The sequence below is a fragment of the Nomascus leucogenys genome, chromosome 15 (assembly GCF_006542625.1).
Source record: "Nomascus leucogenys isolate Asia chromosome 15, Asia_NLE_v1, whole genome shotgun sequence".
Classification (NCBI taxonomy): domain Eukaryota; kingdom Metazoa; phylum Chordata; class Mammalia; order Primates; family Hylobatidae; genus Nomascus; species Nomascus leucogenys.
This window is the reverse complement of record NC_044395.1, coordinates 106,261,704-106,287,379: the sequence shown is the minus strand read 5'-3', so window position 1 is coordinate 106,287,379 and position 25,676 is coordinate 106,261,704. Positions and strand designations below refer to the sequence as shown.

The 25,676-nt window shown below is 51.8% G+C and overlaps 1 protein-coding gene across 7 annotated transcripts in view; it reads left to right on the top strand.

Moving 5' to 3' along the window:
- Positions 1 to 22,439, top strand: part of AMBRA1 (autophagy and beclin 1 regulator 1) — a 201,094-nt gene extending 178,655 nt beyond the window's left edge. For all 7 annotated transcript variants that reach the window (XM_030829132.1, XM_030829131.1, XM_030829130.1 and 4 more), the window contains 4 exons: positions 829 to 968; positions 8,438 to 8,530; positions 10,113 to 10,306; positions 20,881 to 22,439. In XM_030829132.1, coding sequence (XP_030684992.1) covers positions 829 to 968; positions 8,438 to 8,530; positions 10,113 to 10,306; positions 20,881 to 21,374 — 921 coding nt within the window. In that variant the 3' untranslated portion in view covers positions 21,375 to 22,439. The remainder of the gene's footprint in view (positions 1 to 828; positions 969 to 8,437; positions 8,531 to 10,112; positions 10,307 to 20,880) is intronic.
- The last annotated feature ends 3,237 nt before the right edge of the window (positions 22,440 to 25,676 follow it).

Below are 25,676 nucleotides of genomic sequence, written 5' to 3'. Positions count from 1 at the left end.
CTTAACAATAGCAGTTTTAACATTGCTTTTAATTAGATGAATTAAGAATGTTCTCTGATGTTATCACCCCCTCCCGCCCCCCTATCACCTCCAATTCCCCATTGCTGTGAGAGCACTGTGATTTCCATGGTAACAGGACTACCAGCCAAGGCTGATGCTCACTGGTTGGCCTGGTCAGAGGAAAGTTATGGGCAGTCCGTCCTGGTATGGTGAGCTCTATGGGGCTTTCCAGGGAGTTAATTTAAAAGCAATGAAGTTTGCTAAGAGGCTCTAAGGAGAGCACATTATTAGAGCCATAGAGTCCCCTAGTATTTCTTAAAAGAGGCTTAGCTCTCCCCAAAACCAAGAGAATCCCATCTCTCCTGCTGCCCCAGGTTCTCAGGCATGAGTTAAGAGTCATCCTGTTCGAAAACCAAACACCGCATGTTCTCACTCATAGGTGGGAACTGAACAATGAGAACACTTGGACACAGGAAGGGGAACATCACACACTGGGGCCTGTCGTGGGGTAGGGGGAGGGGGGAGGGATAGCATTAGGACATACACCTAATGTAACTGACGAGTTAATGGGTGCAGCACACCAACATGGCACGTGTATACATATGTAACAAACCTGCACGTTGTGCACATTTACCCTAGAACTTAAAGTATAATAATAAAAAAAAATATATATATATAGAAAAAAAAGGAAAAAAAAAGAGTCATCCTGTTCCCAGACTAACCACCTCCTTTCCTCCCTGTAATTTGTTTCTCCCTGGATTTTGTTATTCTTGGTAACAAATTGTTTCTCCTCCCATTCTCTTTTTTTCCCTCTTTTCCTCTACCTAGAGAGTTTTCAACGTCCTTTATCCCATGCCTGCCGACCAGCGGAGACATGTCAGTATCAACTCTGCCCGTTGGCTGCCTGAGCCAGGGCTTGGCTTGGCCTATGGTACTAACAAAGGAGACCTGGTGATCTGCCGACCAGAGTAAGTGGCTTAAAGTGTGGGGGCTGAGGGATCACTGGGGCCGAGGACTGGGGTAATCAGTGTTCACCAGTTGGGGTCTTTTAGATGGGAAACGTCAGTCCATCTAGAGCCTGCCTCATTCTCAGCGCCACTCCTTAAAGGGCCCTCTTCCCACAGGGGCTGGTAGGGTTAGCTCCCCATTTCACATTTCATCCAGAGACTGATTTAGTGATCGTGTTTTCTTGAATCTAAAGGCAATATTTTTTTTTCTTGTTTTCCCTTGTTCTCTGGTTTCCTAGTGATACTAAAGTTTCCCTGCAGTCAAAAGCATAGATATCAAAGATTCTTTTTTAAACCCTGTTAGAAAAATTCAACAGGTGGTCTTGGGTTTGAGTAAATGCCGTAGACTTTAACTTAAAAAGAGCTGGGAATAGGTATTGTTGAAACCCTAACTGATGAAACCACTGATCTCTAGTAGCCGGATTCTGTCTTGCTTGTTTTCCCTTCTGCTTGGAGCTCTAGCTTATACTAGTGAAAGCAGATTGAGAAGCTCAGTTTGGGGCCGAGCACAGTGGCTCATGCCTGTAATCCCAGCACTTTGAGAGGCTGAGGCAGGCGGATCACGAGGTCAGGAGATTGAGACCATCTTGGTCAACGTGGTGAAACCCCGTCTCTACTAAAATACAAAAAATTAGCCAGGCATAGTGGCACGTGCCCGTAGTCCCAGCTACTCAGGAGGCCGAGGCAGGGGAATCGCTTGAACCTGAGAGGCAGAGGTTGCAGTGAGCTGATATCATGCCATTGCACACCAACCTAGCGACAGAGTGAGACTCTGTCTCAAAAAAAAAAAAAAGAAAAGCTCAATTTATAGTCAAAGCAATTATTATCTGGTCTTGAAGTAGGGAGAAGGAGGGGATTTGTGTCTGAAGTCCTGATGACACCCCTTCCCCTTCCTCTGGCTTTATGGAGGTCAGGGTTTCTCCAGGCATCCATTCATTAGAGACGCTGGGAGTCAGCCAGGTCTGTCATCAGTTTCCAGCCCCAGCCCGGTGGAGAGTGTGAAGCTCTGCCTCACTGCAGATCAGGCTGATTGCTGCGTGGGACGCTGCAAGGTTCCAGCCGACTAAATGCCACTTCTGCCTCCAGGCTGTCCTCATGTTGACCTCTACTTGGTGCAGAGTCTTTTCCCAGAGTGTTCTGCAGATCACAGAGTGTGGTGTGACAGTTCCAACAGGGTCTCTGGTTATCGGAAGTGCCCGTGTTGCCTTTGATGGGACCCTTGATAGTTTCTCCTAAAGGATGTATTTGGGTCAGCTCGTGTGGCCTGGTAGGGAACTGCTGATTGAGTCCTTATCGGCTGAGTTAGGTCAGTGGCCCAGGAGAAAGGAAAGCTGGTTCTTAGGCAGCTCGTGCATTCCATTTTGAATTGTTTGAGCTCCTCCCAAAGACTGTCTAAGCCTGGCCCGGCCAGGCTGCACTTGGAGCTGCAAGAGTGTTTTGTGTTGCAAGCCACTTGCTCCAGAGACCATCTTTCACCATCATCTCCGTGGGTCTCTCAGTTTCTGCCCTTCCTCTGGCCTGTCCCTAGTCCCAGGATCTGTCCTGAAATATTCCTTTTCCCCAAAGCACATGATGCTGATTGTCTTATCTCTTTTGTTAACAGTTCATACGAGGAATCTAATAAGCATCTTTTCCAAAACTGGCACAGAATTCTGGACTATGATTCTACTCTTACTTACACTTCAGTTACAGGCCTTTCTTTCCCTGTTTCTCCGAGACCTCTTTCCTCAGCAGTGTTGTTTTGTCTGTAGCTTCCACCACTAACTTTTGTCCCAGCCAAATTTCTAGTCCTCTCCCTTGCAAAAATAATCTACACCCAGTTCGTTGTGGCCTCACAAAGGTTTTTATGTCTGAAACCCCAGCCTACCTACTTTGTGTCAGCCACCGTCACCTCAGCTAAACATGAAACTGACTTTGGCTTCTGTTTTCTCTTCTCCCCATATGTTGCTCCAGCATCCCAGAGTCTCAGCTGGCCTAAGCCATCTTAGGCTGCCTGGGGAACTCTCTTACCCACCAAGAACTCAAGCCTCTTGCCTGAGTAAGATGGCATTAGCACTGGACGCGTTGAACAGTGTCCTGTCACAGACCAAGTTGTGTTGGACTAAGAGAAAACTAGTTTAGCCCATCTTTTTTGGTTGCTGTTCTCCTGACTTCTTGGGGTCAGGTTGGCAAATGCCTCAAGCCTTAGGGCCCAAAATGTAAGGGTGCCATATAAATTGGACATGGACATGACTTAAGTTCTTCAAAGCTTAGGCAAGGAAGACTGTGTGTGAGCAATATACACCTAAGGAAGTTAAGACTCCTCTGAGGCCTCCTAATAGATAGATGACAGAACTAGAATTCCTCACTTTACTATCCAGAGCCCTTTTCACTCAAAAACCCCTTTAAAATTCTGACGAAAGCAATGTACTGTCTTCCACAGAAAAATATGCCACAAGAACACACACATACTTTTGTAACTCTTTAAGACCTCAGGTAAAGAATGCAGCTTTAGATCGTGTTGAGACATTTCAGCAGGTCAGGCATGGATGCAGGGGGAAATGAGAGAGGATCAGTGAGCGCATTCATGTCTTTTGAGCAGTCTATGGATGAGTGGTCTCCGGTCTCAAATGCGGAGAACAAATAGGGAAGTAGGAGCTCAGGGTTCTTGTGTTTCTCATAGGCAGCTGCCTATCCCTGGGTGATACAGCTCCCTGGCACACCCATTCCCAAGGGCACAGGATCCAGCCAGCCAGCTGGGCCAAGATTGCAGCCCTCCCTCCGAAACAGGTGGCTGTCTGCCTTTGTCCCAGGCACAGGCAGCTGCACCCCATTTTGTGCTCTCAGTACTGCTCTTGATTTCTCCTCCATTGTCTTCGCCTCAGCACTCTCTCCAAGCACAAAGACAGAGGAACAAGCTCCTTGGGCATCTCTTGGTGGTACTAAAACCCACTTGGCAGTAGACTAAGGCCTTCAAAAATCCTCCATCTCTCCAGGGGAAGGAATTCTTAGGACAGGCAAGAAGACAAACAACTGGCCAGTCAGCCCCTCTACAAAGCCATCCCGGGGGCTGATAGCGCAGTCATCCCGCCCTTCCTGGCAGTGAGGTGCTCCCTCCTCCTTTGCTCCCCCACCTGCACTCTGCCCAAGCTGCTGCTGTGCCTCTGGCTGCCTGCCAGCCAGCCGGCACCCCCACTGATAACCATGGGGGGTATGAAATGCCAGGTTGATATGAGGGGGTGCTTGCTTACTTCCGGCCTCATAAACCAGCCCTACAAATGCGGCACGGGGAGGTGCTGGCGGGAAGCCCACTGCCTCTCAGAGTCAGCTCAAAGGACAGAATCAGGGGACTCATGGCAGAAGAGAGGTGGGCTGAGAGTATGGGGCATCTGGCCTGTTGGCCAACTGTGGGGCTCCTGACAAGGCCCCAGCTCTGTCCCTTCTGTAATCATGGTAATTAGAGTCAAGTATCATCACCCAGGGAGGGGAAAGCATGCCTCCGAATCAAAAGAGAGCCAAAATTGCCACGGAAACCACATCTTTCAGGCGAGGCTCTAAGAGCCAGGTGCTGGCTCTTCCCTGCACTGCAGAGACACCAGGGATCTTTGGTCTGAGCCTCTGCAGCCGTGTCACTGATAAATGAAAGAAAAATGCTATCCAAGGGAGTGGTCCCAAGAAGTTGGGAAGTTCAGAGCCAGAAGTTCTGTGAAGAGAGCATCGTGACCACTGAGCAAACTGAGGTCTGTTCAGGAAGCCCCGGAAGGTCTCAGCATGAGGAAGTTGTTGAGCCAGGCCCAGAAGCACAGCTTCCAGATGCTGTGGAGGAAGCCAGGTGTGAGGTGGAAGCCCACTGGAAAAGGCTGGCCCTGATTGGACCTCCCAGCCTTCCTCCTCCCTTGGTGTATTTGTGTAGCTCCCAGGAAGAACCCAGAGCAAACAGTGACTCATTCACCCTCACTGAGACCCAAGAAGACACCAGGACATGTTGGGATCATTCTTTAGCTCACAGACAGCCAGTGACACTTTGTATTGAAAGCTAAGAGTTTCAGGCCGGGCATGGTGGCTCACGCCTCTAATCCCAGCACTTTGGGAGGCTGAGGCAGGCAGATCACCTGAGGTCAGGAATTCAAGACCAGCCTGGCCAACATGGAGAAACCCTGTCTCTACTAAAAATACAAAAATTAGCCAGGCCTGGTGGCACACACCTGTAATCCCAGCTACTTGGGAGGCTGAGGCAGGAGAATCGCTCGAATCCAGGAGGCTGAGGTTACAGTGAGCTGAGATCATACCGTTGCACTCCAGCCTGGGCAACAAGAATGAAACTCCATCTCAGAAAAAAAAAGAGAAAGAAAGCAAGCAAGCTAAGAGTTTCAGTAGCCAGAGAGGGTGTCTTCAACTCTATTCCTTGGTACAGTGCCTGGAATTGAAACCAAATCCATGAGCTCATTGTAGTCCAGCTCTCTAACCACAGAAGGTAAAGCAAATCCAGGCTTAGAAGTAGACCTGTTTTTGGGGAGCAGAAAGGATAGGGATGGGGAGGCATAGTGGAGCAACACATCTGAGTCAGGAAGTACGGCCCCTGTTCTGTTGGCAGTGGACCTCTTCAGTCAGTAGCCAAGGTCACAGCCCTGAGCCTATGATGCTCCGTGCTGCTGCCTGGGTGGAAAGCATTTGAGGGGACCTTTTGGCCACCAGCATTATGCTGACAGTCCCAGCTCAGACAGCAGGCCTTCTTGTGGCCTCTTTTCTGAGGTAGGAAGGAAGGTTCCGGGTCAGGAAGTACATGGTTTGTTGTAGGTCTGATGTGAACAGTTTGTTGTCACTAACCAGCCCTGGCTAGCAAGAATTCCAGAAGAGGGATTTGGCAGGGACCCATGTGGTATTGCAACCTGTCAATACATCTTGACAAGTTTGTAAATCAGTCTTCCTGGCAGCCAGCTTCACATAGTATCTAACACAGACAGGATTTGCACACCAAAAACAGAGATGAGTTTGTTTTTGAAGGCCTCTGCTGTTACTTCTGGCCATTTACCTCTTCCATAATGTAAGGTAGCCTTTTCTCACCTTTGCCCTTCAATGCCCGTCTAGTTCTCAGACAATCTCCAAACCCCACAAAAATGGCTGTTTAGAAGGGGAAGGATAAACAGTTGGCCCTTGGTATCTGCAGGTTCCACATTCATGGATTCAACAAACCATAAATCAAAAACATTTTGGGGAAAAAAAAACAGTGAAAATTAACAATACAATTAGGCTGGGAACGGTGGTTCACACCTATAATCCCAGTACTTTGGGAGGCTGAGGTAGGCAGATTTTTTAGCCCAGAAATTCGAGACCAGCCTAGGCAACATGGTGAAACCCTGTCTCTACAAAACAAAAAACAAAAAAAATTAGCCAGGCGTGGTGAGGCACGCCTGTAGTACCAGCTACTCGGGAGGCTGAGGTAGGAGAATCAGCTGAGCCCAGGGAAGTCAGGGCTGTAGTGAGCCATGATCACACCACTGCACTTCAGCCTGGGCAACAGAGTGACATGCAATGCAGTATAATAACTATTTGCATAATTTACATTGTATTAGTGCAGGTAATCTAGAGATGATTTTAAGTATATAAAAGGATATGGATAGTTTGTGTATTAGGGACTTGAGCAGCCATAGATTTTGGTATCCACAGGGGGTCTTAGAACCAATTCCCCAGAGATACCAAGGGACAACTGTACTGCTTTTTAAAGAGGTGGCCTTTGGAATTACACCAACTCCACAGCCTGACAGGCCCCTTAAAAGGAGCTGGGAGAGGTTTACTACAGGGCAGTGAAAAGAAGAGCACTTTTGTTTGGCTGTGGCTCTTTCCCTTCAAAGAAGCAAGTAGTAGTCCCTCAGGTGAAGCCTAATCATAGTTACCCTCTAAAGACAGATTTGGGCCAGGCATGGTGGCTCACGCCTGTAATCCCAACACTTTGGGAGGCTGAGGTGGGAAGATCATTTGAGCCCAGGAGTTCAAGACCAGCCTGGGCAACATAGTGAGACCCCATCTCAAACAATAAAAAATAAAAAAAATTTTAAAAAGACAGATTTGGGCTGTGCACAGTGGTTCATGCCTGTAATCCTAGCACTTTGGGAGGCCAAGGTGGGCAGATCACTTGTCAGGAGTTCGAGACCAGCCTGGCCAACATGGTGAAACCCCATCTCTACTAAAAATATAAAAATTAGCTGGGCGTGGTGGCACACATCTGTAATCGCAGCTGCTCAGGAGGCTGAGGCAGGAGAATCGCTTGAACCCAGGAGGCAGAGGTTGCAATGAGCTGAGATCATGCCACTGCACTCCAGCCTGGGTGTCAGAGTGAGACTCCATCTCAGAAAAAAAGGCAGATTTGGAGGCTCAGTGCCTGGTTTTGTTGCCTTTTACCTGAGGCAGCACAGCCTCCTGGGACCTCCCGGGACACAGTCCCACGTCATCCAGGCCCTGCCTGGTGTCTGTCCTGGCCAACACCCATGTTTAGGAAGGAAGCACCTCCCAGCATCCTATAATCCACTCACTTGGGGATGTTTGCTCTTTATGGAGGTAACTTCTGTTGTTAAAGGAGAGTGGCCTAGGCCTCTAGGTTAAATAGCTGACTTTTGGTGAAGTTTGTCTTCCTCTGCTCAGGCTGCCCCAGGGGCGAGAGCCTGCACTGTCTTTGCTTTCTGAGGCCTCTGCTTTTCTTTTCTTTTTTTTTTTTTTTTTTTTGGAGACAGAGTCTCACACTGTCACCCAGGCTGGAGTACAGTGGCGTGATCTCAGCTCACTGCAACCTCTGCCTCCCAGTTCAAGTGATTCTCCTGCCTTAGTCTCCTGAGTAGCTGGGACTACAGGCACATGCCACCACGGCCACCTAATTTTTGTATTTTTAGTAGAGATGGGGTTTCACAATGTTGGCCAGGATGGTCTTGATCTCATGACCTCGTGATCTGCCCGCCTTGGCCTCCGAAAGTGCTGGTATTACGGGCGTGAGCCACTGGCACCTGGCCAAGGCCTCTGCTTTTCAAGACTAGGCATGCCCATTGGGCAGTGCTGTCCATGGCTCAATATCTCTCCAGTGGGCCTCACTCCAGCCTCACATTTGCCATGTTAGTTCCTTTCTCTGTGTCTGAAGAATACTCAGGACCCACTGCCTGTATCTGTTGTTGCTATTTTTTAGCTGTCTCTTAGCTCCAAGGAGGAGCCAGTTAGGCTTGTCAGGGGGAAGGGAGAAGCTAAACCCACCATTCCAGGCATTTAGGCTATTAGAGATTTGTCTGAATTGCCCCAGCACTGAGCATCCTGATGAGGCAGCAGCTCTGGTCTTGGTTTCAGCTCAGCCCCAGGAGAGAGAAAGGATGGGCAGCCACAGTCCACAAAGCCAGGAGTTTCAGGAGCTCTTATCCTTCCCTCTCTAATGCCTTTCACCTTCTTCTATACCCTTCCCAACTGATTTTTAGGGCCTTAAACTCTGGTGTTGAGTACTACTGGGACCAGCTGAACGAGACGGTCTTCACTGTCCATTCCAACAGCAGGAGCAGCGAGCGGCCTGGGTATGTTTGGGAAGTAGGCAGGGAGCAGCTGGCTGGAGGCCTGTCCCTTCCTCCTGCTTTTAATGGGCTCTTAAGCAGCGCCCTCTAGGGCTCTGGGTCCCTCCTCAACCAGAGCAGCACCTCCTTGATCTTTTGTGTACAGTTTCATTTGAGAAGAGTGTTGTGTGGCTAAGAAAGAGAACAAAAGCTCTGCTCTCAGTCTTGCTGTAGAACCACCCCCTGGCCCTCTCCCATCCTGGCCATGGTACCTGGGCACACTTGGGGTGAGGAGAGAAGATAGGGCCTGGAGAAGGATGCCGCCCCATGAAGTCTGCTCCATGGCCCAGGCTCTTCCAGATGACCAGGACCTCAGGGACCAAGCTGCCCAGGGCTGTAGCCCAGGGACAAATCCTCTTGAGGCACCCATTAGTAGAAATCTGGTACTGATCCTTTCATCACTTAATTCACTAATGAAGACTGGAACAAAGCGCTGGGTTGTTGATAAACCCAAAGCAATTGCTACTTCCCCTAGGAATTGCTGAGCATAGCTGGAGGAATAGTCCCAGAAGCAGCTAGAAATATGAGTGTCTGGTGATAGTCTCAAAAGCTCTGGGCTGCCTCTGCTGCCAGCTCCAGCTATTCCAAGGCAGTGCCTGGGACATGCCCAAGGAAGGGGGATGCTAGCATTGGCCGGAACCTTCCTTGTAGGACAGCCCGTGCTCCCTACCTGCAAGGGTCTGTTTTCAGAAGGCCCTGGAAAGAGGATCCCAGAAGAGCCTCATAAGAGTTCCAGTCCTGGATGGGCGGGTGGCTCACGCCTGCAATCCCAGCACTTTGGGAGGCTGAGGCGGGCGGATCACGAGGTCAGGAGATCGAGACCATCCTGGCCAACATGGTGAAACCCCTCTCTACTAGAAATACAAAAATTAGCCGAGCATGGTGGTGTACGCCTGTAATCCCAGCTACTCGGGAGGCTGAAGCAGGAGAATCACTTGAATCCTGGAGGTGGAGGTTGCAGTGAGCTGAGATTGCGCCACTGCACTCCAGCCTGGGTGACAGGGTGAGACTGTCTCACCGAAAAAAAAAAAAAAAAAAAACGAGTTCCAGTTCTTTCCCTCCAAAGTGGAGTTCTCAGTTCACTTGGAAATTCAAGAATTCAAAGTGGAATCTTATGAGCGTACAGTTGGAAGGAAGGTAAAGCTAAAGAGACAAAGGACCTTCTTCTAGTGCTCACCCTTTATCCCATGATCTCAGCTACTGGCCTCCTGAATTTCATTAACGTCTTTTCAGATCAGCCATCTCTACAGCTCCTCCCCACTCCCCGACAGGGGCCTGTTGTTGAAGGGCATGACTGAGTGAGCCAGGGTTGCAAGATTGGATGTTTCTGTGGCCTTTCATTGTTCCACGGTACAGACTAACCTTGGGGGAGAACGGACACAGACAAGTAAACCGCCATCAAGAGGTAGTTGCAGCAGCACAGGGCTTCTCTTAGCCTGCAGGGCCTGGCCCACACTGCCCTGAGGATTGGCATAGAGCCAGCAGAGTGCTGTGAGGGGCGCTGTCCCAAGCCCCATCTGACTTCAGTCTGCCTTTCTCTCCCTAGAACCAGCAGAGCCACATGGCGGACAGACAGAGACATGGGGCTGATGAATGCCATTGGGCTGCAGCCCCGGAACCCCACCACCTCAGTGACATCTCAGGGCACCCAGACGCTGGCCCTTCAGCTGCAGAATGCCGAAACACAGACTGAGAGGGAGGTGCCGGAGCCAGGGACAGCCGCCTCAGGTCCTAGTGAAGGTAGGAGCCATGTGGCGCTGGAGGGGGTGGGAGAGGGACCCTAAGACCGAGTGAGTGCCACTTCCCACTCAGGATGCATACCCCCTCCCATGTCTGGGTGATGCCCGCCTGGTGGCATTAAGAGCCTCCTCAGCAGTGACGTGGTTTCCCTGAGCTGGGTCACTCTTGCAGCTCGCCTCAGCTCCCACCAAGTACGCTGATGTCCCTCTCCTCTAAAATGTGAGGACCCCGGCTCTTTTTCCAAAGAGAGAGCACAGAAAGCCTGGATTGAAAGGGCTAAAGGGAGACTCGCCCCTGCAAGCTGCCATTCCAGAGAAGTGCACCCCAGGCCTTAGCTTCTGGGGCCAAACCACAGCCTAGCGTGTCGTCCCCTTACCAGTGTGGCAGATTTGGGACTGCCCCATGGGAGGACCTCGCACACTCCTGTCACACCTGGGGCTCGTTGACATTTTGGCTGCAGCCTGGCATATCATCAGCCCCTTTCTCTCACCTATTTCAGGTGTGGCTCTGCCACACTCGGCCCTGACTCTCTGTGCCAGCCTCACACTTTTAAAAACCAATTAGCACTTCCCAGCAGCAGAGCTCGAGCCACTTAGGAGTCCGTCAGCAGCTGTGTTAAACAGGCTGTTCTCACTCAGTTGCTATCCTCACCCCCTACCTCCAGCCCCCTTGCTGGTCCTAGCTCCAAACAAAGCAGCCTCCAAACAGACACATTTTCTAAGTCTGTGTTGAGCCATTTGCCCAGAAAAGACCATGGGAGGAAAAGCCATGGTGCATGTCAGGCAAAGAATAATAAACGTGCCTATCACCCCAGGGAACGGCTTTCTACACCACAGTCCCCCACAGGGTATTGCATGGTCGCTCTCGATGCCATGAACTGAGAATTTTCAAAGTGAAGTCCCTCTTTGGTCTGTAGCACAGCCCACCTCCTGCATTTGTGCTGGGTGGAAGCCCCTCGCTGGGGCCATGACCATAAGGTGGTGCTGGCTGGAGCAGCCAACCTCCGCTGTGAGCCTCTAGGAGGAGGTGGTGGAAGGCTCCTTCTGCCATCTTCAGGCCCTTTTTTGCAGGTTTCTGTGGACTCTAAGCTGCTCTGGAGTCCATTAGGCCTTTTCCAGGAAGCCTGAGGGCCAGGCAGAAGGGAACCACCACGGGCTTCTCCAATGGAGCCAGCGGGCCAGACCTCTCAGTAGGAGGCAGACCTCTCAGAGCTCCCAGTAAACCCTGACAGCGGGAGGGGTTTGGAGAAGTGGGCCATTCTCTTAGGCAGCCCCTTCTTTTTATTTTTATTTATTTATTTATTTTTGAGACAGAATCTCACTCTGTCACCTAAGCTGGAGTGCAATGGCATGATCTTGGCTCACTGCAACCTCTGCGATCTCAGCTCACTGCAACCACCGCTTCCCGAGTTCAAGTGATTCTCCTGCCTCAGCCTCCCGAGTAGCTGGGATTACAGGCATGTGCCACCATGCCCGGCTAATTTCTGTATTTTTTAGTAGAGACAGGGTTTCACCATGTTGTCCAGGCTGGTCTCGAACTCCTGACCTCATGGTCCACCCGCCTCAGCCTCCCAAAGTGCTGGGATTAAAGGCGTGAGCCACCATGCCTGGCCTCTTTTTTTATTTTTTTGAGATGGAGTCTCACTCTGTCGCCGAGGCTGGAGTGCAGTGGTGCAATCTCAGCTTACTGCAACCTCTGCCTCCCAGGTTCAAGTGATTCTTTCTGCCTCAGCCTCCCGAGTAGCTGGGATTACAGGCGCCCACCACCACTCCCAACTAATTTTTGTATTTTTTAGTGGAGACGGGGTTTTGCTATGTTGGCCAGGCTGGTCTTGAACTTCTGACCTCAAGTGATACGCCCACCTCAGCCTCCCAAAGTGCCGGGATTACAGGCGTGAGCCACCACACCCGGCCAGCCCCTTATGTATGTTTGTAGTATGTATATATGTATATGCAAATAGCAGTCACTGGAAGAGTGTGTTGTTTGTTTTTGAGATGGGGTCTCACTGTGTTGCCCTTGCTGGCCTTGAACTCCTGGGATCAAGTGATCCTCCCACCTTGACGTCCCAAAGTGCTGGAGTTACAGGTGTGAGCCCCCACACCCGGCCTTTTTTTTTTTTTTTTTTTTTTTTTTTTTTTTTTTTTTTAAATTTAAAGATAGAGTCTCAGCTGGGTGTGGTGGCTCATGCCTGTAATCCTAGCACTTTGGGAGGCCAAGGTGGGCAGATCACTTGAGATCAGGAGTTCAAGACCAGCTGGCCAACATGGTGAAACGCTGCCTCTACTAAAAATACAAAAATTAGCCGGGCATGGTGGTGGGCACCTGTAATCCCAGCTACTGAGGTGGCTGAGGCAGGAGAATCACTTGAACCTGGGAGACAGAGGTTGCAATGAGCCAAGATCACACCACTGCACTCCAGCCTGGGCAACAAAGTAAGACTCTGTCTCAAAAATAATAAAATAAATAAAGACAGAATCTCAGCTGGGCATGGTAGCTCACACCTGTAGTCCCAGTGCTTTAGGGGGCCAAGGCAGGAGGATCCCTTGAGTCCTGGAGTTCAAGACCAGCCTGGGCAACACAGCAAAACCCTGTGTCTACTAAATATACAAAAAATTAGCCGAGCATGGTGGCACGCATCTGTAGTCCCAGCTACTCTGGAGGCTGGAGGCAGGAAGATTGCTTGAGCCTGGAAGGTGGTGACTGCAGTGAGCTGTGATATGCCACTGCACTCCAGCCTGGGAGACAGAGTGAGACCCTGTCTCAAAAACAAATAAATAAATGAAATAAAGATAGAGTCTCACCCTGTTGCTCAGGCTGGAGTACAGTGGCGCCGTCATGGCTCACTGCAGTCCGAACTCCTAGGCTCAAGCGATCTTCCTGCCTCAGCCTGCTGACTAGCTGGGACTACAAGTGTGCGCCACCATGCCTGGCTATTTTTTTTATCATTATTTTTTTTTAGAGATAGGGTCTCACCATGTTGCCCGGGCTGGTCTTGAACTCCTAGCTTCAAGCAAGCCTCCCTTCTTGGCCTCCCAAAGTGGTGGAATTACAGGCATGAAGCACTGCGCCCGGCTAGGCAGCCCTTTCTGATTTGATTTCACTGAGCTTTTACCATGTGTCAGCCACTTGGTAAAAGTGGTGAAGACAAGTAGGTCTCTCCGTCCTTCCATGAGGAGCTCACAGTCTAGAGAGGGAGATGGGCGCCTAAACTGATAATTGTTTTAGTGTGATGAGGACCTCCGGAGCATAGAGGAGGAGGGGCTGTGCCCAGCCTGTGGGGCTTAGGGGAGACTCCTGGAGGAGGCGGCCCTGAGCCTAGTCTTCAAGGATGAATAGGAGTCAGGTGAAGTAGGGTGGTGGGGAAGCATTCCTGGAGACATGTCTCAGCACATGCAATGGCACCAAGTTCAAAGACATGTTACTGCATAAAGGACCACTAATTTGTGTTCATGGCATGTCTGGTGCATGTGGAGAACTGACACTGGATGAGTGGGGAGGGCAAGTTACTGGGACTGGGCTGGGAGTGAGGCCTTCAGCCTGAAGGTGACATGCTGGGGCTCTGGGAGCAGGAGCTGCCACCTTCAGAAGTATGTCTGCTGGTGTCTCACCTCCCGGAGAATTCTCTGCTGTTTTCTTGGTTAGCATGCAGCTCATTTCTGGCTTCTAGTCAATTATAAGTTCCTTTCATTCTTTTGAGGGGGATGGGGGCAGAGGGTGGGGCAGAGGGAAGGAGCTCTTTTCCCTGGTTTGAGGAGGCAGGACCTGGTTCCTTGTCCCACTATCCCCGCCTCCTGTAAAGTAGAGCAGGCGGTAGAGGATGGCCCCAGCTAAGCTGAGACTCTGGTCAGCGGGAGCAGCAGGCAGAGTGAGACCGGGCAGCTGGCTGCTTCTGCCTGCCTGCATCCCTGCATGCTCTGCCTATACCCTGCACCCACAGCTGTTCCACACACCATACCCCTTTCAGAAACCAGTCAGGGCAGGGGAGGTGTGGGTCAGAGGGTATGGGCACTTGATGGATGGGTGTCAGTGTCCAGCCTTGTCCCTCCTAGGGCAAGGAGCCTTGCTCTGAGGCACTCATACCACTATTCTGTTGTCAGACTCCAGGGGAGCCCAGGGATCAGGGCTCTCTTTGGGCCCAGATTTCCCCATGCAGAGGCAGCTGGCAGGTTTTGTATTGACAAAACCAGAGCTGCAAGGGCATGGATAGCGAAACCCTCTGGTCAGGGAGTTCAGCTCTTCTGGGCTGGTCTAGAAGGGAGATCCCACCTGCACTCACACCTGCTACAGGCACCAAGATTTATTTATTTTGTTTTTATTTTTTGAGACAAGATCTCGCTCTTCTATCCAGGCTGGAGTACAGTGACACGAACACGGCTCACTGCAGCCTCGACCTCCTGGGCTCAAGGGATCCTCCCACCTCAGCCTCCTGGCACACGCCACCACACCTGGCTACTTTTGTTTATTTTGTTTGTTTGTTGTAGAGGCAGGGTTTCACCATGTTGCCCAGGCTGGTCTCGAACTCCTGGGCTCCAATGATCCTCCCGCCCCGGCCTCCCAAAGTACTAGGATTATAGGCGTGAGCCGCCACACTCAACCACTCAGATTTATTAATGTGGGAAGCCTGCTCTGCTTGTAGTAATTGCTGTTCTGTGGCCTGCCCCTCCCCACTCCCCTTGGCCCTTTTCTGTCAGTTAGCACCAAAGGGCTCCTAGGCTACTTCTCATTTTCTTGTTCTATAAAAATTTGGTTGAAATCCATTCAGCTCTTTCCAGGCCTTCCAGGAGGAGCCCTCCACAGGGATATTTGCACGCATCAGCTTTTTTGCATGTTCGACTTTAACAAGAGTTTGACTTCTCCCAGAATTTGACTCTACAGCAAGCTTTCCTACCCTGCTGGCCAAGAGGGTAGCTCGAAAAGGGAGGGAAGCATTTCCTGGGCTCGCTGTTGGCTTCCAGCACTGATCCAGTGCCTCCCTAGCTTGCAGTGGGCATTCAGGGCAAGCATGGAATTAGTGAGTTTAGCTGAGCTGAGGCAAGGCCCTGCCTCCGAGCATGGCTGTGCCCCACTATTTGGAGAGCACCATGGCTGTGCCCCTGACCCGTAGCAAAGATCATCTGAGCCTCTGTTTTGTCTGGTGAAGATGGTAAGTAGACCAGCAGCAGTAGCCTGGGCCCTGGGCCAGGAAAAAGCAAATGTGAAGAGGGAGGGGCTGGAAGACCAGTACTCCTAGAGGTTAGAGAGGGCAGCTCCTCCTGTGACTCTCTGAGCCTCGGTTCCCTCTTCTGCTCTTCTGGCAATGAAACCTCTAGAATTAAATATGGTTGCAGGGCATGGTGGGAACTTGTTGATCCTCCCCTGGCCTCTGCTTCTAGAGTGTACCTTAGGACTTGCCAAGGAAGAGACCTCATGTGAACTCTAAATCAATTGCCTGTTTTCAAAGACAAAAACAGATGCTTTTGCTACAGAGAAGGAGACCGCAGAATTAACCCCCTGTCTGCCACTGTGCCTGGATCCCTGACTGTGACTGCCATTTCCCTCTAGCCCTGGTATTTTTTCTCTTGAAGAATGTGCCAGCTGCCCTCAGTTGCTCTTAGCCTTGGCTTAGAGCTCCCAGGAGGGAAGCATAGCTCATAGTTCTGTAGGCTGAAGCTGTGCACACCCAGCCCTGGGGGAGCCATTTGTTTGTACATTTTAAAATCTTCCATTCATTCTTTTTTGAGCACTTACTTTGTGTCTGGTATTGTGTTAGGCACCATGAATTCCAGGGCACTGTGGAGGGAATTACATTGAGATGAATCCATTGTGTCTCTTCCCTCAAAGAGCAAGTCCAGAGACAACTAGACATATTAAGTGCTTCTCCCGTGGCTCACGCCTGTAATCCCAGCACTTTGGGAGGCTGAGGCAGGCAGATCACAAAGTCAGGAGTTGGAGACCAGCCTGGCCAACATGGTGAAACCCCATCTCTACTAAAAATACAAAAAAAATTAGCTAAGTGTGGTGGTGCACGCATGTAATCCCAGCTACTCGGGAGGCTGAGGCGGGAAAATTGCTTGAACCTGGGAGGCGGAGGTTGTAGTGAGCCGTGATCTCACCACCGCACTCCAGCCTGGGCAACAGAGCGAGACTCCGTCTCAAAAAAAATAAAATAAAACAAATGTTTCTCCCGCAATGGGCAGTTACAAGACCAGTTTTCCAAGCATCCTTAAGTCTGGAGACCCTGTGAGGAGTCTGGGAGCCCTTTTATTCATCCATATATGTATTTGACAAATACACGCCCAGTGTAAACCCACGTGTTAGACTTGACTCAAAAGAGAATACAAATGAGTCCAGGACCTTCAGGAACTTATAGGCCAGAAGAGAGATGCCACAGCTACAGGAAGGTGTGAAGCACTGTGAGGCCCCAGAGAAGGAGCAGCCCCTTCTAGCTGGGGGACCAGAGAGAACTGGGTGGCAGAGGAGACGGGACAAGAGCATGGCACAGTGTGCACAGTGTATGCCCATCTGTGCAGGGAGCAGGGCTGCCGGGTACTTGCAGGAATGTGGGGGACAGGGCAGGAAGGTCTACAGCATGATAAGCGTCTGGCCAGAGAGCCCTCAAATGTCAAGCTGAGGGAGTTTTGACTACTGTGAGGGCTTTTGCAGCTGCTGGGTTTTGAACAGGGTGCAGACTTAACCAGAGCTCAGTTCATCAGAGCTGAATTAGGATGGTAATAGCAACAGTGTGGAGACTAGACGGAAGGGGAGGAGACTGGAACCAAGAAGCCCAGTTAGGACACAGTCATAGCCATAGAGAGGGGTGGCCAGGCCTAGAGCCATAGGCAAGCAAGCAGTGGGCTCAGACTTGAGCGCCAGCAGCAGGGCCTCCCCCAGAGCCTGGGAAAGCCCATCCGGGGCTCTCTGGGGGCTTGGCTGCAGCAGCGCCCATAGGGCCCCAAGGCAGCCTGTTCTGCCCCTGGTAATCTACTTGAGGAGCTGAGCTGGGTGCGGTGGCTCACACCTGTAATCCCAGAACTTTGGGAGGTCCAGGTGGGTGGATCACAAGGTCAGGAGTCTGATACCAGCCTAGCCAGCATGGTGAAACACTGTCTCTACTAAAAATACAAAAATTAGCCAGGTATGGTGGCACACGCCTGTAGTCCCAGCTACTCGGGAGGCTGAGGCAGGAGAATTGCTTGAACCCGGGAAGTGGAGGTTGCAGTGAGCTGAGATCATGCCACTGCACTCCAGTCTGGGCAATAGAGCGAGACTCTGTCTCGAAAAGAAAAGAGCTGAGAGTTCACCAGGCACAGCGCCTGGCACAGTGCACTCCAATGCCAGCAGGCCTCAGGCCAGCCACGGCACGCCCCAGACCATGCTGTGAGGACATCAGTGCAGAGTTCTTAGAAAGCAGTGGGGCTACAGTGAGCACAGGGAGGGCCCCAGGGGGCGTCCCCAGGCAGCCCATGGCTCCCAGGGTAGAATCTCGGTGGGCACCAAGGCCATAGGTTGCCCTTTTTCTTCTTACCCTCTGCCCCACTGTTAGAAGGCTTTAAACCCTGAAGATGGGGTTGACCCAGTACTCCGAGAGCCCTTCAGGTTTTCTCTCCTTCTGCCCTGGGAGCTGGAGCCGGGCGTCCCAGGAGGAACTGGGGAAGGGCAGCCACCTCGAGGGATGGAGGGCAGCGCTTTATCAGGGGATGTCCAGAAAAGCAAGAGGGGACATAATGCTGAGGAAGATCGTCTGAGACTGGGGCTGGGTGCAGTCACTCACCCATGTTATCCCAGCACTTTGGGAGGCCAAGGCAGGAGGATTGCTTGAGCCCAGGAGTTCAAGACCAGCCTGGGCAACATGGCGAAACCCTGTCTCTACAAAAAGTACAAAAAATTAGCCAGGTGTGGTGGTGCGTGCCTGTACTCCCAACTACTCGGGAGGCTGAGGTGGGTGGATCGCTTGCACCCGAGAGGCTTAAGCTGCAGTGAGCCGTGTTTGTACCACTGCACTGCAGTTTAGGTGACATAGCGAGACTTGGTCTCAAAAAAAAACACCCGTAGAAAGAACTAGAAGCATGAGGCTGCCAAGTACTAACAAGAAGGGTGAGAGATCTCTTGGGGCCTTAGATGCCACCAAGCTGTGAAACTGGCTGGCCTGGAAATCCAACTCTAATGAGGCAGGCAGAGAGAAGGGAATGGATGGGGTTAGGGGAGCAAAGAAAGTCTCATAAAAATAGCTGCTGGCAAGTACCCCAAAAGGAAAGAAAACTCACCATCAAAACCCCCAGAACTGCAAAATCCCAAACAGTAGCTGATGGAGACAAATCAGCAGTTCAGTGGCAGTGGAGCCATCCCTCACAGCCTGAGAGCCTTGATCATAGTTGCCCACGGTCTTGGCCTGGTTCTCACCCCACCAAGAGCTGAGCAGAAAGCTGGAAGGGAGGTCCCACAGCGATAGAGCTCCACTGCTGCAGACCCCCAGTTAATCACAACAGGCACCGTTGACCAAGTGCCTGGGCTGTGCGTTAGCTCCTCTTCTCTCTCCAGCACCGTGCAAGGTAGATGTTAGGGATTGTTTTCAAGGTCACCCAGCAAGCAAGTGACAGAGCTGAGATTTGAGCTGAAGTCTTTTCTGTTCCCACACAAAGGAATGCTCAGGCCTTTCTGGAGAGGGAGTGGTGGACAGATCCTTCTCTCCCTCCCCAGACCTGGGGCCTGTGCTGGTCAGTTGACTCTCTCCTGGGAAATATGGCATCAGGCATTGAGCCCCAGGAGAACAATAACTGGGGAATAGCTTGTGAAGACTGGGGGGTAAAGGGAAAGAAGAGAAGGAAACAGCCCTTCCAAGGAACAGTTAAAACTCTCAGCTTCTGACCAGGTGCGGTGGCTCACGCCTGTAATCCCAACACTTTGGGAGGCCTAGGTGGGTGGATCGCCTGAAGTCAGGAGTTCGAGAGCAGCCTGGCCAACATGGTGGAAACCCATCTCTACTAAAAATACAAAAAATTAGCCAGGTGTGGTGGGAGCCTATAATCCCAGCTACTCAGGAGGCTGAGGCAGGAGAATCACTTGAACCCGGGAGGTGGAGGTTGCAGTGAGCCAATATTGTGCCACTGCACTTCAGCCTGAGTGACAAGAGCAAAACCTCATCTCAAAAAACAAAGGCTGGGCGCGGTGGCTCATGCCTGTAATCCCAGCCCTTTGGGAGGCTGAGGCGGGCAGATTACCTGAGGTCAGGAGACTGGCCTGGCTAACATGGCGAAACCCTGTCTCTACTAAAAATACAAAAATTAGCTGGACGTGGTGGTGGGCACCTGTAATCCCAGCTACTTGGAGGCTGAGGCAGAAGAATGGCTTGAACCCGGGAAGTGGAGGTTGCAGTGAGCTGAGATCGCATCATTGCACTCCAGCCTGGGCGACAAGAACAAAACTCCATTTCAAAAAAATAAGTAAATATGGCCGGGTGTGGTGGCTCATGCCTGTAATCCTAGCACTTTGGGAGGCCGAGGAGGGTGGATCACCTGAGGTCAGGAGTTCGAAACCAGCCTGGCCAACATGGGGAAACACCGTCTCTACTAAAAATACAAAAATGAGCCAGGTATGATGGTGCATGCCTGTAATCCCAGCTACTTGGGAGGCTGAGGCAGGATAATTGCTTGAACCCAGGAGGTGGAGGTTGCAGTGAGCCAAGATCACGCCACTGCACTCCAGCTTGGGTGACAGAGCAAGACTCTGTCTCAAAAATAAATAAATAAAATAGGCCGGGCGCAGTGGCTCACGCCTGTAATCCCAACACTTTGGGAGGCTGAGGCGGGCAGATCACGAGGTCAGGAGATCAAGACCATCCTGGTTAACATGGTGAAACCCTGTCTCTACTAAAAATAATAAAAGTTATCTGGGTGTGGTGGTGGGCACCTATAGTTACTCAGGAGGCTGAGGCAGGAGAATGGTGTGAACCCAGGAGGCAGAGCTTGCAGTGAGCCGAGATCGCACCACTGCACTCCAGCCTGGGTGAAAGAGTGAGACTCCATCAATTAATCAATCAGTCAATCAATATAAAAATAAAAACTCTCAGCTTCCTCAGGGGCTTTGAGGAGGTAACACAAAACTACGCTGAAGGAAGACAGCATTGTAATGAAGCAGAGCAGACTGTTTCCCTTTGGGCCACACCCATAGGGTACCTACTGTCTTTGCAGAGAAAAGGTGGCATACCCCAGCTCAGCCCTAGGTCTGCTGAGTTTCCACAACAGGGAGCAGGCAGACAAAGCCAGCTGTCTGAACCTGCCTCCTTGCATGCTAAGCTGCCACTGGTGCTGAGAGAACTCATTGAGGCCAACCTGCTGCCTTCTGGGCCAGTGCTGCCTCTTAACTGGCCATCCTAGGCCTCAGTTTCCCCACCAGTAAAACAGAAGTATGGATTGTGATCATTTTGGGGGTTTTGTCTAGCTCTCAAGACTCGGATTGGTTTTCACAGTGATGGAGCGAGTCTTTCTCTATCCTGCGTTTAGTCAAGTATCCCCCAGTTGCTACCAGTGGCTGCCCACCTGCCTCAGAGGCCCAGGCCAGCAGCCAATTCGCTCTCTCTTCTGCTTTGTACCTGCCAGGTGAGGGTTCAGAGTATGGTGCCAGTGGAGAAGACGCGCTCAGCAGGATCCAGAGGCTGATGGCGGAGGGCGGCATGACGGCCGTGGTGCAGCGGGAGCAGAGCACCACCATGGCTTCCATGGGCGGCTTCGGCAACAACATCATCGTCAGCCACCGCATTCACCGCAGCTCTCAGACGGGCACTGAACCTGGTGCTGCCCGCACCTCCTCACCCCAGCCCTCCACCTCTCGGGGACTGCTCCCAGAGCCCGGGCAACTGGCAGAGCGAGGCCTAAGCCCCCGGACAGCTTCCTGGGACCAGCCTGGTACCCCTGGGCGGGAGCCAACCCAGCCAACCCTGCCCTCTTCCTCCCCTGTCCCTATTCCTGTTTCCCTTCCCAGCGCTGAGGGACCAACCCTCCACTGCGACTTGACCAATAACAACCACCTTCTGGATGGTGGCAGCAGCAGGGGGGACGCTGCAGGCCCTAGGGGAGAACCACGGAACAGGTAGAGACAAACGTTGCACTGGTGCCTCCCCTCGAACCGCCAAGCAGAAACCGGACCTCACAGCTGACTGGGAACTGGACATGTGGAAGAGCTGCTGGCTGCATCAGGGAACAGGAGGAGGAGGAGGAGGGTCGGGGTGGAGAGGAAGATCAGTCAGTGGGCAGGAGACAGTCGAATGGGCAAGGCCTGCCTCGGGGAACTAGAACCTTCCAGGATCTGGAGCCCAGGAGAGCCACACTCTGGGCTTAATGTGAATAGAGGAGCAAGTGGGAATCTGCCAGGCACCCCACTTTCTCCTAGTAACATGAGCTCAAGGGACTCAGCCCTGGACAGAGCCTCCAGAGTGAACAGTCTTCCAGATCTGGGCCAATCATCCTGGACAGAGGCCCGTGAGGCAGCTTTGCCCTGTCCGCCTGTTGGGTGGGCAGAGCCACCAGGAGCCCAGAAACAGGAGGAGTGGCCTGGCCCCCAGAAACCACCTCCAACTCTGAGCCTTCCAGAGCTTCAGCCTGTCTTCGTCCTTTTACCCCACTGAAACCAACAGGGGTCGGGCCAGGCTCCTAGATTCTTGAGGACGGGGACTTCGGCATTTACTAATGGGGGACTACTGTGGGGTAAGGGGGCAGCCTGCTTGCCTGATACAGGAGGGGGTCAAGGGACAGTGGGCAGGTCCTCACTCAGGAGTGGGGGGTGTAGGCTGGCCAGCCCCCAGGGCTTGTCCACCAGTCTCCTCCTCCCCGCCAAGGCCTTCAGAGTAGTGCCTGTGGGTGTCAGTATTACCTGAGCCTAGGCCAAAGCTAGCCCAAGGCTGGGGAAGGGGAGGAGACTCCAGCTCAGAATGTGAGGTCTCGGTCTGATTTAAGGTGTTGCATGTGGACTCTTAACTGTACGTGTAGTTTCTAGTGGAGAAATCAAGGCTCTGATCATTTTGTTTTTCGTATGAAAATGTGATTTCCTTTCTGTTTGTAACTCATCATGGAAACATTGTGGTGGGAGGAGAGGGGATAGTCTACAGCTAATGAGGGAAACACCAAAGACCACATCATTAAAATGATGACATGCCCCTCGCCAGGCTCCTCTCTCTCATTTCCACGGAGGATGGGGGGAGGGGTGGGGATTGGGAAGTGAGGGGCATTGAACTGGGCCAGGCCCAGGTTCTCCAGGCACTGTTTCTGGTGCTCTCCTAGTGGGGTGCAGTGGACCTATCTGACCCCTTCGCCAGAGCTGGTCAGGTGAGGGCTGCCACCTCTGTTTCATACCACTTCTCTGTACACCACCACTTTCTCCTTCCCCAGGGCCTGCTACAGACTGGGGCCACCTTCCAGTGCCGGGGTGAGTATGTAGGAAGGAATGACGGAAGGCTGTTCATCCCAATAGCTTCCCACCCAGGACTACAGGCCTGAAGTGATGTAACCGGCCAGAAAGCTGGATCCCCTCCAGTCCTGGGAAAGCACACACAGCAGGTGTCCAGCCCGCTAGGCAGGTGGAGGGGCTTGGTCCTATCTGCAGGCAAGGTGCCAGTTGCTAGCTGCTCACGTCTCCCTTGACTGTCTTCCCTACAGTGGCCGAAAGGCCTGCTCTATTCGTGGGCTTTGACTGCTTGAAAGCTTGCAGCTGGCCGGGCGTGGTGGCTCACGCCTGTAATCCCAGCACTTTGGGAGGCCCAGATGGGCAGATCACTTGAGGTCAGGAGTTCGAGACCAGCCTGGCCAACATGGTGAAACCCCATCTCTACTAAAAATACAAAAAAGTTAGCCAGGCGTGGTGGCTCACACCTGTAATCCTAGCTACTGGGGAGGCTGAGGCACAAGAATCGCTTGAACCCTGGAGGCAGAGGTTGCGGTGAGTCAAGATCACGCCACTGCACTCCAGCCTGGGCAACAGAGTGAGACTCTGTCTCAAGTGGGAAAAGGATATTTGCCCCAACTCTTCAAGAGCTCTAATGGAAAATCCAAGCACTACCAGGGCTTTTTGCCAGCAGCACATACTTTTGAGTATTTGTGTGTGTGTGTGTGTGTGTGTGTGTGTGTGTGTGTGTGTGTGTGTGCGCGCGCCCAAATCTGTCCCTGATGCCATGGGGCACTCAGAATTCCAGGTTCTGCTCCAGCAGAGACAAAACCAAAAGATAAGTTGGCAAGCAAGAAATACAAAACCATGGCAAGAGTTAGGAAGACTCTTATTTTCTAGAAGATTATGTATTAGTGGACTCTGGACTGAAAGACACATCACTGAGCTGTGTGACTTTGGGCAAGCCATTTGCCTTTTCTAGGCTTCACTTTCCCTTGTTAGGATGCAGGGCTTGTACTACACAACCTCAAAGTTACTTCTAGTTCTGTACTTTGGAATCATTGAAGCCCACTGAGCACACAAGTGGTTAGGGCAGGCTTCCTTTCAGAGGTGGGATTTAGACACCTGTAGTCTCTAAGTACTTGGGAGGCTGAGGCAGGAGGATCACTTGAGCCCAGGAGTCCAAGTCCAGCCTGGGCAACAAAGTGAGACCCTATCTGCCCGTGTTGCCCAGACTGGAGTACAATGGCGCCATCTCGGTTCACCGCAACCTCCATCTCCCAGGTTCAAGCGATTCTCCTGCCTCAGCCTCCCTAGTAGCTGGGATTACAGGCATGCGCCACCACGCCTGGCTAATTTTGTATTTTTATTAGAGATGAGGTTGCTCCATGTTGATCAGGCTGGTTTCAAACTCCCGACCTCAGGTGATCTGCCCGCCTCGGCCTCCCAAAGTGCTGGGATTACAGGCATGAGCCACTGTGCCCGGCTGACCCTATCTCTTTAAAAAAAAAAAAAAAAAAGTGGATTTGAGCTAAGCATTGAAGGATGGAAGGGGAAGGGAGCCCACTGCCCCACATCCTCGCCCCACCACCCGTAGGAGGAAGAATTCCTTGGTCTGATAGTGGGTCCTGTTAATTTGTTTAATGTAAACCACGTGCCAGGAGTCAATGTGCGTTCTCTCTGTCAGTCCTCACAAAAACTCTCTGAGGTCATTACTGCTGTTACCCCAGAGCACACAATTAACTGGCAGAGCCAGAGTTTGAACCAAGTAGTGTATGATTCCAGAGTGCACACCTCAGCCAGTCACTTCTACAGAAGGAAGACAAGGTGTAGGAGAAACAGTGGAACCCTGACTTGTTCTGTTGCTTTGGGGAAAAGGGTATGGGGAGGCCCCTAGGGATGAAGTGGTCCAAATTTGTTTTTTGGGTTTTTTTGTTTTGTTTGTTTTTTGGGTTTTGTTTTTGTTTTTGAGATGGAGTCTCACTCTGTCGCCCAGGCTGGAGTGCAGTGGCACAATCTCGGCTCATTGCAACCTCCACCTCCCAGGTTCAAGCGATTCTCGTGCCTCAGCCTCCTGAGTAGCTGGGATTACAGGTGTGTGCCACCACACCCAGCTAATTTTGTTTGTATTTTTAGTAGAGATGGGGTGTCACCATGTTGGCCAGGCTGGTCTCAAACTCCTGACCTCAAGTGATCTGCCTGTCTCGGCCTCCCAAAGTGCTGGGATTGTGGGCGTGAGCCACCACCCGGCCAAGGTGGTCCAAATTTGGACCTGCCAGGCCTTATCTCTGCTGTCCCTGGATGGTGCCAGCCACCTTCCCCAACCTCCCTGCCCCCCATTGGAGGCCCTTGTCAACACCTCCTTGTCCCCACACCAGCCCCTTTCCTTAGAAAGCCCTTGCCCAATGACAGAGCCTGTCTGGTGGTAAAACCTTTGCAGGCCCCTTACACATCACGAGGTTGTGGCCTCACCAGGGCAAAGATAGGGGCAGTCCCTTTTGGAGATGAGGAAATAGGTTCAGAGAAATTCTGTTGCTTGTCTGCTGACCTAGTGGCATCAAAAGCAGGGCAGAGAAACCACCAGGTCCCCTTGTTCCCAATTCAGCTCTTCAGGGTTCCACCGTGGGTTCTTGGGGTTGGGAGATTGAGAGAGGTCAAAAGCCCCTTCATAACAGGGATTGTGGAGAAATTAAAGTCACTTTGCCTGCCAGCTTCTGGAAGAGCTGGGGTCAGCAGCTGGAGGCGTGTCTGGTGTCTGCAGCCTCTCGCCCTTGGCCTTGCTTGTTTTCTCATCTAACTGTTTTAAGGATCTGCCTTCCTCCTCCACAACCCCCACCTCCTCCTAGTACCACACTCTTCTGGGCCCTGGGAGGGATATGGCAAAATGGAAGAAGTGCAGGAGTGCCGTCTTAGGGTCTTATGAACCAACTTTCCTTATCTGTGAAGTGGGGCAAGAACAGTAGTGCTTCTTTCACCCCCAGTTATGAGGTCTTGGGAGACCCGATCATTCATGTAACAA